Source organism: Harpia harpyja, chromosome 6 (assembly GCF_026419915.1).
Source record: "Harpia harpyja isolate bHarHar1 chromosome 6, bHarHar1 primary haplotype, whole genome shotgun sequence".
Classification (NCBI taxonomy): domain Eukaryota; kingdom Metazoa; phylum Chordata; class Aves; order Accipitriformes; family Accipitridae; genus Harpia; species Harpia harpyja.
This window is the reverse complement of record NC_068945.1, coordinates 16,921,925-16,941,934: the sequence shown is the minus strand read 5'-3', so window position 1 is coordinate 16,941,934 and position 20,010 is coordinate 16,921,925. Positions and strand designations below refer to the sequence as shown.

The window sequence follows — 20,010 nt, the reverse complement described above, 5'->3', positions numbered from 1 at the left end:
TATTATTACACCATATTCTAAAATAGTGTTGTTACAGTGATATGATTTTGAATTTGTTCCCAAAATTGTTAGATTTGTATTTGACTCAATTTATTAATACTTCTCATTTTTCCTTCCAAGATCCTATTTCTTCCCAAAAAAGGGAAAATAACCTGCATGTTAAACATTTCAAGGAGCTGCCACTCCAGCATGCTGAACAAAGCTCTTTAGACCGCTGCTTCTTCTTTTTCATTGTCATCTTTTGTCCTCTGAAGGGTCATTTCTTCCGCTCTCTAAAAATCTACAAACTAATTGTGTAGTATATAATAATCTATTATAATATGTCTGTTACAGTTCTTCATTCTTATGTTTAAAAACACTGTGAAAAAATGAGTTTTATGCTTGCCTGAGAGACATATCCTGTGCAAAATTTGAAGGCAGCTACATGAAATAATCTTACTTTACTTAAAAATTGTCACTTGGCCTGACTGAGAGATAAGGTGCCAGATTTGTTTTGTCATATCGGTGTCAGCCAGGGCTCTTCACTCCTACTTTCCAGAAGGGCAACCGTTTAGTAGGAACCCTAATGTGATACACTCAAATAGGGTGATGTAACTAATTAATCGTTACGAGGACAGCACTTTGAATACAATTGTCCTGGTTAATCACAGGACCTGCTTTCCATCCCTGCTTTTCTAAAGCCCTGCTTGTGTGGGCATCATGGTTAATTATGAAACTGAAAAACTCCTGTGCTGTCAAGTTCGAGCAAGGAGACATGAAGAGTTCATGGACTGACAATTTCCGCTCTGAGGAAGCACAATTCAAAATCCTGGTTTAGCTAGCATACAATTATCTATTCTTTTCAAGCCTTTTCAAGCTTTGCCTTTTTTCAGAGAATAACCTTTTTTCCTTTGGCTGTAGTAACTCTGAATAATGGAGAGCCTTTTGTAGTGACCTTCTCACTTCAGTGTAAGTAACAATCCTGTTATGGTGAACAACTTAAGTAATGCTTAATATTTTGTTTTATGATTAATCTTCTACCATTCCAATTTGGAAACCATGCCTTTCTACCTTCTCTCTTATTCTATACCCATACTGGCCTGTGATCTTTTACCCAGTAAGTACTGTTATACTGGGTTGGGCCAGCCTAGAGAAGAATGCTGTCCTTAAAATGATGTCAACTGCTGCTTTTGGTCCTTTCCCTGTTCCTGGGAACAGTTCTTTTGCTAGCAAACTCTATTATTTTGTTATCTTAGTAACTATTTTATGTTTGAAGAATATATTCTCTGTCCAAGAATGTTATATCTATGAGCACAAAAGAACTGATCTTGATACACTGCTTGTCTTCTTTCTGATCCCAGAATGATAAGAGTTAAGATTTCCAGATGGAATTTTGTAATCTGCAGCTCTGGGATGAATTAAGCACTCACAACAGAGGTGTAACTGGATTGTATCACTGTCTTCCTATTATTCTTACAGATCAAAGAAGAGCACAAGTAGATACTTATGTTCTAAAACATCCAAAACAGATGGCTGGTTTCTTTTTGTAGAGATTTGTGCTTTTCAGCAAAACAGTTGCAAAAAGGCCATCATTCATTTCTCCCAAATGAGATTATTCCAGGTCTGTGTCTTATTTTCTTTTTTGTTTTGCAGCTGAATATGATCTTCTACTAGTGGCTTGGTCTTTGTAGCAAGTAGGAATTCTGTACTCAAACATTTTTGTTTCTGGCCACTTCCAGGAGGGTTGTTGCCTACAGCTTGTGTGACAGTCTGTACTATTTCCCAATTACTCTGCCATTTAGATTTCTTATAGCACTCATCCACATCCCAGAACGCAATCATGCAAGGCCAGAAGCTTCTGCAAACTATGAGTATGCTGTTGGTGACATAAAGGAGAGGGGGGCTGAGCCCTGGCACTCATAGACAGGATAGAGACAGAAGAGGAATAGCTGCAGCCAGGCTGGGGTTGTCGCTGCCAGCACCTTTTAGTTGTCAGTCAGGAGGAAGGAAACTGAGGGAGAGGGGACATGAACAGTATTAGAGTAGAGAAAGAATCAAACCCAAACCTGCTTTCCAACAGATTAACTATGAAAATAAGCTCAAGAGAAATATGAATAAAAAAAAAACTGGTAAGGGCATGTAGCCAACCTAGACGCTATATTTTCCTGGCTGGTAAAGTTCATAATTACTGATGGAGATGTCAAGATTTACAGTTCCAGCTCATAGTAAGCTCACTGCAGGCAGTCCAACTACATCTGATTGTTTAATGCAACATATAGATAAGAATTACTATATGTATATCTGTATAAATAGCTGTATTTATTAATAGGATTTTGCATTTGAAGGTAGAGCAAACAACTCTAAAAAGAACTCCTAAAGATGGATAAACCAGGCGTTTGGTGGCTTCATGTGGCTTTGCTTTGAAAGTATCATGTAGCAGGTAGAGAGCTGGAACAGCAGAATGAAGACCCAGTGTTAGAGAAGGACGAGACAAAGATTCCTATCACCTGCGGACAGGGAGGTTATAGTTCATCTGAACAGGAAAAGCACTGATTATGTTCTCTGGTAGACTACTTAAGAAATACCTTCTGTTTTCCATTAGCAATGGAACAGACAGCAGAGAGACAGAAAAATGCAGCCACTGATACATAAGCATTCCCATGGACACACTATCCCAGTGTATGTGCTGCAATGTTCTGCTTTCAAACAAAAGCATATTAGCCACTGTTTCTTTTTATCCCTTGTAACAGGAAGAAGCAATAGACAAAATATAGTACAGCAAGGAATGTGTGTGCTTTCTTGTTCACTGTTATGTAGATAACAAGTGCTAGAAAGCTTGAATGGATTAAAAATATAAGCAGGTTGTTCTTACTTATTCTCAAGCTGCTATGTGCTTGTAGAGAAGGAATCAGCATAAAATCTAATGGATTCTGTGAAATCAAAACTTGCCTAATTACACCTACGAAAGTTTGATCAGGAGGATGCTATTTAAATCCATAGTGTCATGTACAAGCTGCAAACAGTTGTTAAACTATTTTCACTTGCTGTGGGAATACTTTTTTTTTCTTGATGATATTCTAATTGTCAATATCATAAGTCTGACTACCCAGTTTCACAGCTTTCTGTAATTTAATTTATTATTCAAAAATTTTAACCTGATAACTAACACAGCTTATAAGAATGAAATTCTCAAATGAAGGAGATTTTAATATATTGAAGTGGAAGATTTTAGGTTCTCTGTAGATCTCACCCTACTTTGGCGATCCTGTTTTGCTCCAGAACTAAGCTACTGGGTTCCCAAGAAATCTTGAAGACAAAAGAAAACTTAGACAAATAAAACAGCATTTCAATTTGTATATTCTGATCTCGTCTTGTAATTAAGGCACAGATTTCTCTCCTCTGCCTCAGCTAGGAAAGAGGCATATGGACTGTTACAGAAGAAAGAGGTGCAATGTGTGCACAGTGCAGTTAGTTATATTTAGGGGTGAGGGTTTGGGCAAATGCTCTTGCTTTTGAAAGTAAGGGAAGGACAAAACGGGTAAAATTCAAGCTGTATGTAGACACCCGCTTCAGCTGTGCCGAGGTACCTTATTCCTGAATGTTCATATCCACCCATGGTCCAGTTACAAGCTTCTCACAGTCCCACCAGTGTATTTCAGTTCTGATCTACAGTAGTCCCTGCTATTCCACACACGGTTCCCCACAAGCTTTTGCTCCACAGCCCATAAGCAAAATGGGCTGCCAGTGTCATGAAAAAGCACTTCTGGATTTGTTATGTAGAAAAATATTTTTTAACTACTTGCTCATTTTCAGTGCTTTAGGAATCCTACCAACCCACTGCAATTTTTTGCTTCACCTACATTATGGGGAAAAGATTTTATTTAAACAGAGGGAACTAATGACAAAACTACTTTCCCTGTTTTGTGTTTTCTCTGTTCTTTTTTTCTGCTCTGGATTTTTCCCAAGGTGAAAAGGGTGAACTCTGGAAATCATTAATCCATGGGATTTGCTCATGGTGTATAAAAATTTCAAAAAGAATTTGCTATATAAAAATGATTTCCTAATTGATTCTGTCAGAAATGAACTAAGACAGCTCTGTCAAAATAGCCAGAATCTCTTTCAACTCCTCACGCGTGTTGTTTTGGTTTGGTTTGGTTTATGAGGAGTAAATGATGAAGGTTAGATTTAAATCCATTTTTTTGTCTTTAAAACAAATCTAAAGAAAATTGAGCCTGTCCCTGAGCTTTTGTGTTGTGGTCTTCTGAAGAAACCAAGTATCTCTGTGCAGCAGTGAACTGAGCTGAACTGAACCGAGGTCAGGCTGTGTCTTTTTGAGAACTTTCTTCTGTTTTCATTTAAAATAATGAAGGGAAGACATCAGTGATAAATCGTGCTGAATTTGGGAGAGCTTTGCACTTTCTGAGCCAAATTCATGCCTCATAAAACTCCATTGCATTCAATGGTTACAAGATGATTGTAGTTGAACCCTTGCGTTTGTTGCCAAACAAACACAAATGATCTGAGCAAGAAGGCATAATTCAATTTGCCATGCAAATACTTCCAGACTATATTGTTTGGTATCTTAGTTTATTTCCATATCTCCCAATATAAGATATTTTGCTATATAGGCAAAATTTTCTTGTCTGGTAGTATCTATAATAAAACCCAGGTACAGGGAGGCATCTGAGGACCCACTATGCTCTAATCCATCTTTTGTTAGATTTGTCAGGTCCTCCTTGGAATAATTTCTTTTTAACAAACATATGTATTTACTCAGACTTTAAGCCCATCTTCTCCTGTGTAATGGTAGTTTGGGAAGGAGATTTTGTTGGATAGCGTAGTTGCCTCTGAATGTAACAAGGTTGAAAATAATTTCCCATGCTCACATGAAAAATGTGATTGATAGGAGATAAAGGGCTACCTCTGTTTAACTTGTTTTCCAAGCATATTTGTTATGTCCAGTCTGAAGTTTTGAGAGGGGTCTTGGGTGGTGTTTGGGGGTTTTGGTTGGTTTCTTTTCAGAATTCCTTATCTTTTTCTGCCTTTGCAGGCTCTACAAACACCCAAGGTCCATAGACCAGGCTAGCAAGCTAGAGCATTTCTGAAATTAGTTAACTCCTTGGAAATGTTCAGATTCATTCCATTTACGCTTTTTTGTAACACTTTTGATACAAAACCAGTGACATTTTGACCTTATGTTATTTACTTTGACCCCGAGATTACTTGTCAATTCTATTTTATTTTCTTCTTGATATAGCTGTTCTTCCAGGGATTTTTCTCAAATATTTAAAGATTTATGCCTAAGTTGAGAAAAATCTACTGAATTATTTGATTGCAAAATGAAGACCACTTATCTGCATTACTCTGCCTTTTAGCATTCTGTAGTGAATATATAAATGCAGCATACGTGCAAGCAGGGTAGTCAAGCTAATAGGGGAGTATGACGGCAGTCATGCCAGTGCCAAGTGTACGTATGGCGCTATGTGTTGGCATTGCTGTGTCAAGAAGATGCTGTTTTCTCCTTTTTTTTTTGCTTGCTCAGAGAAATCATAGGCATATATCTGTAAACAAAAGATTACTGCTGTCAGTCCACAATCAACATGCACGTTGATGCATGTTTCTGATGAGTAAGGCAAGGTGTGTAAGGAGATAACTTTTACAAGATCAACTGATGTAGCTGGAAAAACAGACAAGCTTTTAGGGGTGCATATAAGACTTTCTTCAAAATGGGAGCTGCAGATTTATTGCTAAGTAGAAATTTAGATGGTATTCTCTGAAATTAACTAAGTAAAGTTAATTACTTGGTTCTGCAAAAGAAAAGTGGTTGCTTCCTTCAGAGAAGAAGGGAATGTTAGCAGGGAGAAAGGTGACCAGGTCATTAGCCCTTCTGCCTGGAGAACTCAGAATTTAAAGCTGGTGGTTGTGGTGAATGAGTCCTATTACACATTGATTAAAACCATACTTTATTCGACAGACATCTATGGATAGTCAATATCGCATTTGTCTCGAATTGACACTGCTGCACGTATACCACCCATTCACTGGTTTTCTCATATAACTACCTACGTGTTTTTGCATATTTACATCAGACACTGCTCAGACAAACTTTTAGACACCACAGTCTCTGTATGGGAGGTGTATTCATCTTTCACAGTAAAAGTGACCAAACATTAAGATAGGTCTCTCCAGCCACATTAAGTTACAACTACCTTTTCTTATCTGTGCAGCATATATATATATGTATTTAAATGCAGACTCTTATCATAAAAAAAACTTTTAAATACAGTTATTCATATTTCAGCTGACCGTTGTACAGTAGCAGCAGGACTACTACTGAAGAAGCAGTAATAATTTCATTCTAAAGCATTTTTTTTGCCCCAATGACTTGCAAAACTACAATTAGATTCACATTTGTCATGCTTAAAGATAAAAAAAAATCTGCGAAATCTCAGAAAACCTGAACATGTTGTTTCCAAGTTGAATTTGGTTTGAAATATGTTCCCAAATGTCTTTATCAGTTGGTAGAGATGGTTTGGGTTTGTATCAGAGATTTGTCAGGCATTTCATGTTTCTGCTTCAGATTTGTAGTGATTGCCTTTTTTAGTGAAACACGTTGTCAAACTTAGCTGGCCATTAAGAATATTCTGAACTTGAGGGTACATTAAGCAGGCTTCATTCCATGCATTGATGAGGATGGCCTAGACCTATCAGGGCAATTAATGAATCAGGGCTGCTTTAGAAGATATTCCTGGGTTTGGTCTGTTTACCCGTTCTTTTCCTAGAAAGCTCTATAGCTCTGAGCTGATCATGAGAACACGATATCGTTTATGAATCCAGCACTGCCCTGCCTTTCCACTTAGCAAATGCTCTTACACCCTCTTGAGATAAGGCAGTGGCAGCTCTGCTGTGTGGGAAGCACAGTGCCTCTTGCTAAGTGGCTAGTTCAAATTAGATATGGCAGGAACGCAGATATAAGGGCATTTCCTACTTGACTGGCAGGGTTTAATGGATCCCAAGTGAGAGGAATGATTGCTCTGTGAACAGCTTTGGGAGGGCTGCTAGTTAAGAACTTTCACACGCCTCATTTGGCCTCTTTCCAGCTTGAGGTAAGGGGGAAGGGTACAGGAGGAATGTGCTCCGAAAGGGGACTTGTCCGCGAGTAATCAAATTTGTCTGTTGTATGAAAATCCTCCATTGCTACTTGCTATACAGCTCTGCTTTCTCTTTATCAGTGAAGGTTTCTGTTCACAAAGAATAGCGGTGAAGGTTGGCAAGTCGGTTTCTTTTCAGACTGAAATCTGCACATCTGATAGATGTTCAATAGACTGCAGTATCTGAAAAGAATACAAGGCAGCTACTACATTGATTGGACAGCTAGTTATTAGACGTTGACTACTTAATTTTCACATTTTTATAAAACAGCATTATTTTAAGATGTGATTGATATTCCATCACTCTACCCTCTGTGGGCAAACCGAATAGTAAGAAAGGTGGGAAAGACATCAGTTAAATTAGAAGCATCAGGTTTTTTTCACTTGCACAGGCAGTACACTTTTAGATCATAATCTAGGTAACCCAAATTATAAGAAATTGGGGTAAATAGCGCAAATTCAGCAAACAACAAAAGCTGATGGATATAATTGGCTAAATACAGTTGTGCTTGGTGATGGAAGTGAAATGTAACTGTGTCGATGCTACTAAAATATCCTTTCCTATTCTGTCCTGTTGCAGTTTGCTGTCATGATACATCAAACTATTATTCTTATATCTGTGTTTATATCTGTGAACAGATGTTGCCCCAAGGCTGCACATAGCAGTAGGGTTTTTAGTAAAGCACAGGAGCTCATTCTCTCTGCAGGTTTCTTGTCTGTCTTGGCTTTTCGTAGCTGCTGCCACCCTGATGTTCAAGCATAGGCTGCTGAGTGCAGCTATGCTCTGCAGGACAAGGAGCCTGCCATTAGTTACTGCTTAGCCATGGCTCTCAGATCCTCTCACTCTACAGAAATTAATCCATGTAGAACAGTGTTAGAAGCAAAATAAGTGAGCCCTGACAGCCTTATTAAAAGGGGTCAAAGCCAGAGTCTTTGTTGAAAGTAGTGCCAGCACCCTGTTCCTGTTGACTCGGAGATTATCTCACTCCTTATTCATTAGCAGGGTCAGAGGTGTCCTATTGAAAAGATATCCCTGGCCTGCTAACAAACAGCAGGTGCAGCCCCTGCCTGGGAACACAAAGACAAGTTGCCAGTATCGTGGCAAGGCTTTTTAGCTCTCCTAGCTGGTGCACATCAGTGCCTGTAGCTTCAGCATCTCATTTTATGGAGTGGAGGCACTAAGCCCAATTCTTCTTTGGTTTTTCATCAGCTGCAAACCTTAGAGTTTTGTATTACTGCAGTTTTGAATATATGCCCACAAACACCTAGAACAATATGAAGCCGTATTCTTGTGGGAGGACATTTGAGGCATTCCCTGTATGTAGGTATGCACTTGAGCTCTATATTTTAGTAAAACAAATGAAAAATAGCTCTTCAAATACTTTTTCTGGGAACTGGATGACTCCGGTTTGGATTAGAGGAACAAGGATTAGATTCAGATTGTGTAAAGTATAATGAAATAAAATAGCACTTATTAAAGTCCTTTGATTTTAGTTTTTTAGTCTATTGTATAGAGTCTGGCTTGCATAATAAATGAAAGTCATTGCCTTTTCAAAACTATAGAAACTATATCTTAACTATAGAAAGATCGTAGAAAACTATATCTTAACTTTCTGGTTAAGATGGGTCTCTATCCACTTTCTACAGCAGAGAGACGTTCATCTTAGAAACAAACATCTTGGCATCATTTGAAACTATTCTCTTTAGAACATGTTTATTGCATACTTGAGTTACACTGAAATGTTTGGCCAAACAATTTAAAATCTACATTGTCATTGCCTTAGTTGTGGACAGACACCTTTTATCAGAAAAACTAATTTTCCTTAAAGCAGGGAGCTGATATAGTTGACTGAAGCACTGCTGGATAATCAGTAGAGTTAATGCATTCCATTTAATATTGTTTCATTTTTCACCCATATTGTCATTATTTCCTATATTAATCAGACAGCTATCATCACCACATCCCCGTCCCCCAGTGTACTTGGTTTTGTTCTGCTTCACCTGGATGGTTGCTGGGTTATGGCATAGGAGTACTGGGGGGGAGAGGGTGTTCAGGTTTCTTCCAGTATGAAGCTGAACAAGGTTGTAACTTAGAGGTTAATCTTTGCCTTCACCACTGCTTGGGTCTCAGGCTGTTCCTCACTGTCTCTGTTCTCTTATTTCAGATAATTCAGCCCCTCTTAGAACTTGATCAGAATCGCAGCAAGTTGAAGTTGTACATTGGACATCTGACAGCCCTCTGCCATGACCGTGACCCCCTGATCCTGCGTGGACTCACCCCACCTGCTTCCTACCACCTGGATGATGACCGGGCAGCTTGGGAGAAAGAGCTGCAGAAGATGACCCAGGAGCAGGTGAGTTTGTGGTCCGAAGCTCTGAAAAAGGGCCTAAACTGTTCATGTAGGTCTTACTGATGTGCCACACCAAAACATTGGGAAACCATTCTGTAAGTGGTGAAAACAGGTAGCAAAGATCCACTCTTCAGCTGATAGGAGTCGTCAATGATTTTTTGCATCATTGCTGTTTAATATTTATTATGGAATTTCATCTGTTCTTTTATCTGTATTTGAGGCCACACATATACACACTCATGGGAAATCAAACTGCAAGATACCACTTTTGCCATGTTTTACTCATTAACAAATTTTAGCTGCCCTTTATAACTTAATGCAGTCATAGGGTTCTTAAATCTTTTTTTAATTATACTAATAATTTATATTTTAATTGGCACATTTTTATGAGTCACTTTATGTAAATGTATACAGTGTCCTTACTTTCTGTTACAGTATGTTCTGCCAATAATTTTTTTCTGCTTACCACCTTACCTGGATACCTAAATTGAGATTTGGACCCAGTGTGCTGGATGCAATACACCCATGCTTATGCACACACACAGAGTGATTTCAGAAGTCTTAACAATGTATTTCCAGGAGTTTTGGAATACGGAATTGAAAGGGTTTAATAACAGCTTGTCTGATAAAGTGTCTACAGAGACTGTCAATCTAGCTATAATTCAACTACTGAAATAATCTTCCTTTCTCCCAGCTCTGGTGATGTCTTGCCTTTCTTAATCCCTTCACTGGCAGTTTTTATCTCTTGTTTTCATGCTATAATTCATCATTCCCTATAACCCTTTTGTCTCATTCCTTCCTATTTCTCTTTTCAACTTCTTAATTTTACTCCTATATTACAGAATGCTTTTTTTTTTTAGTTAAACTAATGTAAAGAACTTGTACCAGAAATAAATGTGACTAATTCTGTCTTTTTGACCCTGACTTTGGATTATAATGCCAATTCTTTCACTAAATTACTCATTTTCATATGTCTATGCCAAAGTCTGTCCAGTATGCACACAAACTAGTGTAAGGCCTGTGTAGTTAAAAGAGGATTTGCAGGTCAGTGAACACTATCTTGAGCCCATCCTGAACACTTCAGCTCTGGTTTTCTTCTTTTGTGATGTTTAAGCTCATTTCCTTGCACTTTCAACTCAAGGCTGAATTTTGATCCAAAACTTGGAGAGCAGCTCAGCAGCCAAATTACAGGAAGCCAACAGAATCATGTCTAACAATTCAGAAAGAAGAGCAGACCTCTGGAGATAAATATGCCTGTAACAGGGCCTAGATGGTACAGGACAGTTGTTCTGTCTTTGTACTTGGCTTCATGTATTTATTTGATTCAGCATGTGCTATCTGCCTCTATAGGCTTGACACATTCCTTTTTCCCGCAGAGCCTGCTAGCCCCTACGCGCCAGAGTCAGCCTTTTATTTACCTCTTGGGTTCTGTAATCGCTGATACAGGATTAAAAGTTTTTCAGTATAATGCGTGCCATCCTCATATATTAAAGAGGTATGGCTCCTATGTTATAGATCAAAAAATGAAGCATACCATTTTGAACCACCTTGTCTGTCAGATAGGGATGAAGCATCGGATGACAAAACCTGTAGCACGTACAGGAGGCATCTCTGAAACCAAAAGTAAAGGCTGGATGTGGGCAAAGTTTGGATATCCCTGAAGTAAACTGACTAGTCTGTTATAGCTGTGATGGTCTTTGAATATAATCAGGATCTGTGGGGACAGATGATATCTTCTATTTGATCAAGAGAATATAGCTAAAGAAAATAGAACAGGCTTTCTTGGTGAGGCCGCACCTCGAGTACTGTGTTCAGTTTTGGGCCCCTCACTACAGGAAAGACATGGAGGTGCTGGAGCATGTCCAGAGAAGGGCAACCAAGTTGGTGAGGGGCCTGGAGCACAAGTCTTGTGAGGAGCGGCTGAGGGAACTGGGGCTGTTTAGTCTAGAGAAGAGGAGGCTGAGGGGAGACCTTATCGCTCTCTACAACTACCTGAAAGGGGGTTGTAGTGAGGTGGGTGTTGGTCTCTTCTGTCAGGTGGCTGGAGATAGGACGAGAGGAAATGGCCTCAAGTTGAGGCAAGGGAGATTTAGGTTAGATATTAGGAAAATTTTTTTTACTGAGAGGGTTGTCAGACATTGGAATAGGCTGCCCAGGGAAATGGTTGAGTCACCATCCCTGGAGGTATTCAAAAAGCGAGTGGACGGGGTACTTCAGGGCATGGTTTAGGGGGCATGGTTAATGGTTGGACTCGATCTTGAAGGTCTTTTCCAACCTAAATGATTCTATGATTCTCTGGCAAGTTCTTCTGAATAGACAGTTGGCCCAAAACAGCATCTGCTTTTTCCAGTTCTGTGTACTGGTCTAATAAAAGATAGTATTTCTCATTGAAACTTTGGTAGTTCATTAGCAACATTTATGGGTTATACAGTAAAGAAAGCATTTAAGTATAAATTGTGAGAAAAAGAGCTAAGTTGTCCTGGAGAAGAGAAAAAAATGTATTTTTCTATCCTCTCCTATTATTGTCTTAATTCTGCATTGCTATTGCCACAGTTGTTTAAAGTTACTACTCCATTTGTGATTCCCATGAGTAACTAACATCTGCTAAAATAAAATGTAGCACTCTCTTCTGCTTTCCCATACTCAATTAGATTGTATTTAACAAGCTTCAGTTGAAAAATACAAACTAATGATATATTTCAATTTACAAAGCACATTTTTCGTTTAAGTGAGAGCTTTTCTGTTTCTAACTGCAGAATTTCCTTTGTGTTTGAAGTATTCCCATGGGGGGTGGGAATCAATTCTCCAGATTCACAGAAGCCCATCACAGAATACCCATTTTGCATCTTTGGAATTTTAATGAGTTTTGTAAATTACTTCAAATCCAGTGCATTAAATTCATTCCTGTCTCTTCTAATATGATCTTCTGTAGATAATGCTTCACAAGCCTCAGTGGGAAAAAATTAATCCTCCTGAATGTTAAGAAGTGCTAACATGATTAGGGAGGACACATTTAACTGAACACCAATAATATTTAAGAATGATGCCAATGTATCTCCTTCTCACCAATGAGATTATTTACTTTGTATGGGATTTTTTTTAATAAATAGTTGAGAATTCATTTTCATACTGCTGCTTTTGGAACTGTGATTTCCCACTGCAGCAACTATTATTGGTGAAGATTGGTCTTGCTGTGTTTCATTGTAGCCAATATAACCTGTAGGTGTCTCATACCTGCTGGGGAGGCTCAGATACAAAGAGTAGGAGTTTTCTGTGGCTTCTTCTGTTAGGTAAAACTAGTATATGAAGTAGATGTAAGCTTTTCACTCTTCCAGCACATCCACAGTGACCCACAGAAACTATTGTACAAGTCGTTGTCGGAAAAGCTTCTGCCAGCATCAACACCATGGTTCTAAGGGGAATTTGTTGCCACATAAATAATTTTGTGGACTCTCAAAGTTTGATAATTAGTACCTCTCAGGTATAATAGTTTCTTTATGTTACCATTAAGTTCAGCTATATTCCTTAGTGACTTCAATTGATTTTAATCAAAATATGGGACCAAACTGCTATATCATTCTTTGTTGGCATTTTATCAAAGATATTTTGTAAAGCTGACTTACTGTAGAAAAATTTTGGTCCATTTGTAATGAAGGCCTGAAGCCAGTACTTTATGAGTATATGGTATCTCAAAACCTAATCTAAACTAGTATACTAGACTAAGTTGTGGATAATAAAGAATCTACGGTGCTTGGAACCATGTCATTAAGTTATTCATGTGGTGGAAAATATTCCTTTGAGTCAGTTCTGACCTAACGCCCCCAAAGAAGTTAACCAGCACTGTTTCTGGAACTGTCCTCTTTCAACCGGTTCATGTCCTGTTCAACTTTTCTTATTAAAATACTGAAGTTACCAGAAGGAAGGAAGAATGTTCCAAGTCTCAACACTGAGAAATAAAAATTCCATTCATTCATTATAAATAATTGCATTATCCTAGCAATTTCTATTAAATACAGTATCCTCTTTCACTTTGTCCTAAACGTATCATTATGTTAATATTCTTGGGCTCTGTAGAACTACTGCTACGTTTCACATTTCAGATGGTTGCCTTTAAGTGAGGGATTTTATTCCTATATGAAGGGAAATGACATTAAGAACATAATGATATGGTCCACATTTTTATTTATAGTTTGGTTTTTGTTTTTCTCTTATCTTTACAAAAGGAAAGAATGGAGTAGAAACAGGAACTTGCTGAAAATCATCATTTAACTATGTTTGCGGTGGTGTGCTGCACCATGGTTGGAAGGCAGCAGTGCGAGAAAGTAAAACAAGACAACCAAAGAGAGCAACCAGATAGTAGTAGTAGGCAGCAGTGTTTGTTCCATCAATAGCTTAAGCACTATTATAAATGTTTCTTGCGGCTTCAAATCCAGCTCTAAAATGTGTGGAACTTCATATTATGGAGAGCTTCTTATTTTCAATAGGTCCTACAGTGACAGTCGTTCTGAAAAAATATTTCTTCCAGCAGAAGAGGACCTATCTGATTAAAATAAGTTCCTTAACCCTAGGAGGAGGAGGAGAAGGCGTTTTGCTCCCTGGCTCCCTGCCATCGGTGGCTTTTTCCAGCCATGTCCGACACATCCTGGCTTCGTCCAGGCTGCTGAGGGTCCTGCCTATTCCTGCTGGTCCCCAGGCACCATTTTTTTCCCGCACAATTGACCTGTTCCTCTTTCCCCAGAGGTGTTTTCAGCAGCATTTGCGTTGTGACCTGGGCATCAACAGCAGCCTTTAATACCTGGGCAGACGTGTTTCCATGAGATACTCTCTCAGAAAACACCTGCTATGGGAGCTTGTCTCACCCCACTACTAACATGGTGTTGCACCTATGGCTGCTTCAGCTGTGAGTTACAGAGAGGCACTTTTGAAAAATCTTTATGGTCGTAGAAGAGCCTTTTTAGTGAAGAAAGGTTGTCTTCCCTCTCCCTGTGTACCAGCTTCAGCCAAAGCACAGACCATCTAGGGACTCCTACTTACTAACCCTCTCCCAGGAAATCAGGAATGTCTTTTCTGCTCAGCTGCTCGAAGCAGAGGAAGGAAAAAGGTGATAATGTTGCTTCTCTGTATCAGTCACAACCTGCTGTATCAGCTAAATAGTCATGGCTTGGTTCCAAGGAGCATAATTTACATTGCACATAATTCACATTTCACTCTCAGCAAAGTTAATATTAAGCTTTTCATACAAAATTACACCAGACTGCGTGTATGTAGCTTTCAAATTCCATTTTAAAATTGCATATATGCTTGCTGAATTTTGAAAGTATTAAACACACATTTTGATTTGTTACACAAATGTCCTGGTTTCAGCTGGGATAGAGTTAACTGTCTTCCTAGTAGCTGGTACAGTGCTATGTTTTGAGTTCAGAGCGAAGAATGTTGATAACACTGATGTTTTCAGTTGTTGCTCAGTAGTGTTTAGACTAATGTCAAGGATTTTTCAGCTTCTCATGCCCAGCCAGTGAGAAAGCTGGAGGGGCACAAGAAGTTGGCACAGGACACAGCCAGGGCACCTGACCCAAACTGGCCAACGGTGTATTCCATACCATGTGACGTCCCATCCAGTATAGGAACGGGGAAGTGGGGGGGCAGGGATTCGCCGCTCGGGGACTGGCTGGGTGTCGGTCGGCAGGTGGTGAGCAGTTGCACTGCGCATCATTTGTACATTCCAATCCTTTCATTATTGCTGTTGTCATTTTATTGGTGTTATCATTATCATTATTAGTTTTTCTTCTTTTCTGTTCTATTAAACCGTTCTTATCTCAACCCACGGGTTTTGCTTCTTTTCCCGATTTTCTCCCCCATCCCACTGGGTGAGGGGGAGTGAGTGAGCGGCTGCGTGGTGTTTAGTTGCTGGCTGGGGTTAAACCACGACAACAAATAACATTGTAAGTGGGATAAATTTTACTCTAAATTACAAATAGCTATTTTATAAACATCCTGTGTATTTCTTTGTTCAGATTCCGCTCGCTTTCTTACTTCTGTATCATCTATGAGAAATTAGTCAACTAACTTAGTTTCTGTAAAGAAATTACTCTGCTGTGTTTTGCATTTAGTCATTCTAAATTACTCTATTACTTCAGAGTTTACCCTGTCTTTCTTCTCTGACTGCTCTTCCATTAGCTTGTTATCTTCCCCACCTGATTTATGTCATTTATTTTTAATTTGTAATCTTATGGGAATGCATAATGTACTTTAAAGTTAAACAGCCCACTTCTGGTCTCTGTTAGAAATTAGAAGTAATAATTGCAACAATTTATATCCTTCTTTGTGTGCAAGTGTATTTCTTGACTCTAGTTGAGAAAGTAATGGATAGAGGAACTCTCTAAAATTATTACATTTTATAGCATTTTAAGCCTCTATATTAAATTAATATTTTGGGTGAGGATGAGAACTTGGGATCAGTGTCATGGTTCTTAAATACTTGTTGAAGTCACAAACATTATCCAGAAGTTGACCATATCCATAATGCCATAACGTTACCCATTTTTATTTGTGCATGGAATTGCTAATTTTAATTGAAATACATACTAACAATCAGTAACATTAACTATTCCTAACTTGAAACGAGATATAAAGGGAAAAACATTGCTTTCAGGACATGGTCAAGTGTTTTGTGCGTGTGTGGTGTGTCTAAAATTTACTGTGCTCTCATTTCAAGCAGTTCCTACAAGCAGATGGTGTACCAACCTGAGCTATTGCCTTATTTTTTCGAGGGCAGCTCACCTCTCTGTATGTTTTGCTATTAGTAACAAGTTCTGTTACCCTGTGCTTTGCTCGGACACTGTGGTCCTTGTGGAAGCTTTTTGCAGCATCTCCTGGTATGAGCTACTGCTGTGGATTCTGCTTGGCTGTGCAGGGGTGGCTGGGCCTGCCTGTGTGGGCATCCTTCCTGAATAAAAGGAACCACGTGCAGGAGCAGCTCGGTCCTCTCTTGGCTTGTTGGGCTCACTGGGTTGTATAGACCAAAATACTCCATGGAAATTTCTTTCTTGGAATACCTATCAGAGCTAATAGGATTCTCCATGACTTCGTAATAAACAAAATGAACTTCCTCTTAAAGAGGAAATAAATAACATGGAAGGAATAGAAGGGGCTCCAGTTCTGATCCTGAAATAACTGGATGTGTATAACTACATCATTTCATTTAAGTACTTCCTGCTTTGTCCCTTCTTCTCTTTTTTTGTGCTGTGCACGTACAAAATCATAACTGCCAGTTAAACCTCCGTCCTAACAGTATAAAAGTTTTTCCAAAACTCATCAGCTAGGACCTATAGGAGAGGTGTTTAAGATTTGCCTTGTAGACAGGTGAATTTTCCCTGTGATTATGACTATCAGGTACTGCCTTGACTAAACAGGCAGAGCCCCTGTGGGGATGCAGAGGCCTCATTCATCAGCAGAGAAAGCAAGGGGCAAGGTACAAGCCCAGCATGAAGAGTGCATCACAGAGTAATTCTGGTAGTGTCTAGCAATCCAGCTTCAAGAGAGTAAACTGACACCTAAGGTAATGCATTGCAACTGAAATTAGGAGAAGTAGCCACCTAACTCTTTTTCACAGTCCCTTTAATGTGCAGAATTGCGAGTTGTTAGGGATTAGGGTTGTGGGGTTTGCCTGCATTATGCATGCTTAGGTCAGCAGGGCCTGGCCCTAGCCGATAGCTCTGTGGTACAGGTAATAATTATCGTTTGTCCTGCTTACCCACAGAATAACAACTTCCTGTACACTAGAGCAGCATTAATTTTCAGTGTATAACGTACCCCAGAATTTACACAAACAGAAAATTGTCCTCAGACTGTGAAATGATTGCTGCTGGTGGTAGAGGATGGATATATTACCTGCAAGTGCAGGATTTGCAGGAAAACTTCTCCAGTCAAATACAAAGTATAACTTACAGGCATTTATTTTTTTCCTTCTGACCATTTATACAATTTTGATTTTCATTCATTACCAAGGAAATAATAGTATGTCTGCTATTCACAAAGCTTAGAGATGCTCAGGAATGCAGGATGAATCCCATATGCAAAGTTATTTCAAATATATGGTGCAAGATCCCTCAACAATTTTTTTCAGGGTTTTTTGTCAAAATTGGTTGTAAAATCTATTCAAATGTATTTAAATATATTTGAAACATATTTTTAAAGTTTACATGATTTTAAAAGACAAGACGGAATGTTTAATTTGAAATCTTACTTTAATTTTTAACTGTATATGTTTTAAATATTTTGAAAAAGGTAACAAAAACAAAATTTCCAGGTAGAGCAAAAATATTTAAGGGTCTGCGTAGCAAATTTCTTTTTTCTTTTTTTCTTTTTTTAAACTTTGGCAGACTGGGATTTCCATATTCCTAACCCTTTCTTGTGGCCCTTTTAAAGGTCTATAGTTGAGAAATAAAGGTTTGTATGCAGTTGGCTCTTACTACTTCAAACATACATATTTAGACTGGTTGGTCTGGGAAGATGCAAAAGCTCTTGACCATTTGCCTGAGATACAGTGTAGTTTAACTTATTTTGAGACAAAACAAAGGTTAAGATTAAATCACTTGAATTTCTTTTTGATGCTTATTTCTGTTACTTTAAGCTTTAAACATATTTTTTGGACTAACCATAGCCTGATCCAGAAATACCTAAACTTTGGAGAAACATGATTCCAGATTCCGGTATTGTAGCCTTACAGAAGTCCTGCAGTTAATTTTGGGTTTGTGCTGCCCTAGAAGCAGCACATATTCTGTATTGAGGTTTACTGTCCATAGCTTGAGATACTACTTTATTTTTGTTTGCCTTTTTTCATCAGTTCTTTTTGTGGAATTGTTAATGAGAGGAAAATAACACTTTGGGAAGTAAGCCTCCTCCATAAAAATAAATTTTAAAGGATCTTAGCTTAATGTTGCCTTGTTTACGTTATGGGATAAGCAAAGGCCACAAAGGTTCTGCAGAGCAGCACCACAATTCACTTAGGGTGCATATAAAACCATAGCATCCTATTTCTTAACTATGAAGTTATCTTCCCTCTGAATGTCAATTAATCTTTAAATAAGTTCTGGAATATCTTGGACCAGAGAAGCACAATGCAAGCTAAATTCATGGCGAATTGTTTGGGATTTTTTTCACTGATGGAGTTTAACTATAAATGGAAAAGTATTCCTGTCATGACTTGCTTTAAACCCAGGAAGGAAGGCAGCAGTGGTGAAAAGTGTCTGAATCTGTTCCAGATTATCTGCAAGCTTCCATTCCCCTGAGATGCTGAAGGTCCTTTCTGTTCTTCTCTCCAAAGATAAAGTATAAATACTATGAAGCACTTCTGGGGTCCTTGCTATCCTTTTCTTTCTGAGCTGTCTATTTTTACTTGTCATCAACTAGGCAAACATATCTGGCCTTGCCTTCTCTTCTTTGATCATTTCTATGAAGAAAGTGTATGAATCTCCTCATATCCTCAGCTGAAAATGCCAACAAAAAAGGACTGCTAACACTCCTTTATTTTCATAGAAAAATGGCATGGGGAAGATAACACCATTTCCGTTTGCATTCACAAGAAGAAAATCTAGGAAACCAGGAGCAGAATTGATAGTAATACTTTTAGAGAAACTTCCCTAAAATTTGGACTGCCAAACATCTAGGTGAATCAAGTTATACCATGGAGAACTGGATGTTCCCCATTAAGGAGCTTGTCTGAATGAGGAGTGACGTATGCTGCTCACAGCTGTTTCTGAAAGGAATGATGTAAACGGAGATGACATACATGATACAGAAATGCTGCAACCAGCCACATAGTCAATTAAGATGTCTTTGTTTAAGTAGAAATCACATTATTAAACCTAGATGTTCTGAAGCTAGCAAACTCAACGCATGGCTATCATTGCTACTTTTTTCAAAGACGTTTCATCACAGACATCTGCCAGCCAGCTGTGTAGACTTTCTGTCTGCACTAATTTGCAAAGTATTATGCTGGCCTTAGCATTCAGAGCCATCTCCTTTTGGGCTCTTGTTCGTCAAAAAACTTATTTCTTGGAAATGTTTTCTTCATCTGGTGAAGTTGGTTACTTTTGTTTGGTCGCATTTAATTTATTTTAGCTTTGGCATGGGCTTATTTTGTTGGGCTTACCTTGATTTTATAAGGAATCTTACGAATACATAAAAGCTGACCAGTACAGCAAGAAACTGAGACATCACTGACTTAGCAGTACTGCCCCGCTGAAGACAAGATCCTGCAGGATTCTCCCTTGTCCACCAACCTCCTTTCAGTTTTGAAGGTTAATCTCTCTGAGGTGCTTTTATATTTGATTATTTAATTGCTTTGTCCTTTCCCGAAGCTTCAGCGGGCGGATTTGGCTGAGATGCCCGGAGGAGGGAGGCTGGCTGGGCAGTGGTGGTGCAGGACGGCCGGGAGCCGGCCCTGCTTTCCCTGCTAACACTGCCCTCTCCTGGCTCTCCTCCTGCGGACCGAGAGCCGGGGCCCCTTGCAGGAGCCAGATAAAGAA

General features: G+C 38.8%; 1 protein-coding gene across 15 annotated transcripts in view; it reads left to right on the top strand.

The window, feature by feature from the left end:
* Positions 1 to 20,010, top strand: part of ERC1 (ELKS/RAB6-interacting/CAST family member 1) — a 317,835-nt gene that overhangs the window by 288,460 nt on the left and 9,365 nt on the right. For 13 of the 15 annotated variants that reach the window (XM_052789054.1, XM_052789061.1, XM_052789067.1 and 10 more), the window contains one exon: positions 9,296 to 9,484. In XM_052789054.1, the coding sequence (XP_052645014.1) occupies positions 9,296 to 9,484 (189 nt within the window). Of the gene's footprint in view, positions 1 to 9,295; positions 9,485 to 20,010 lie in introns of those variants that run through there. The other 2 variants (XM_052789068.1, XM_052789069.1) reach the window with 1 other exon arrangement.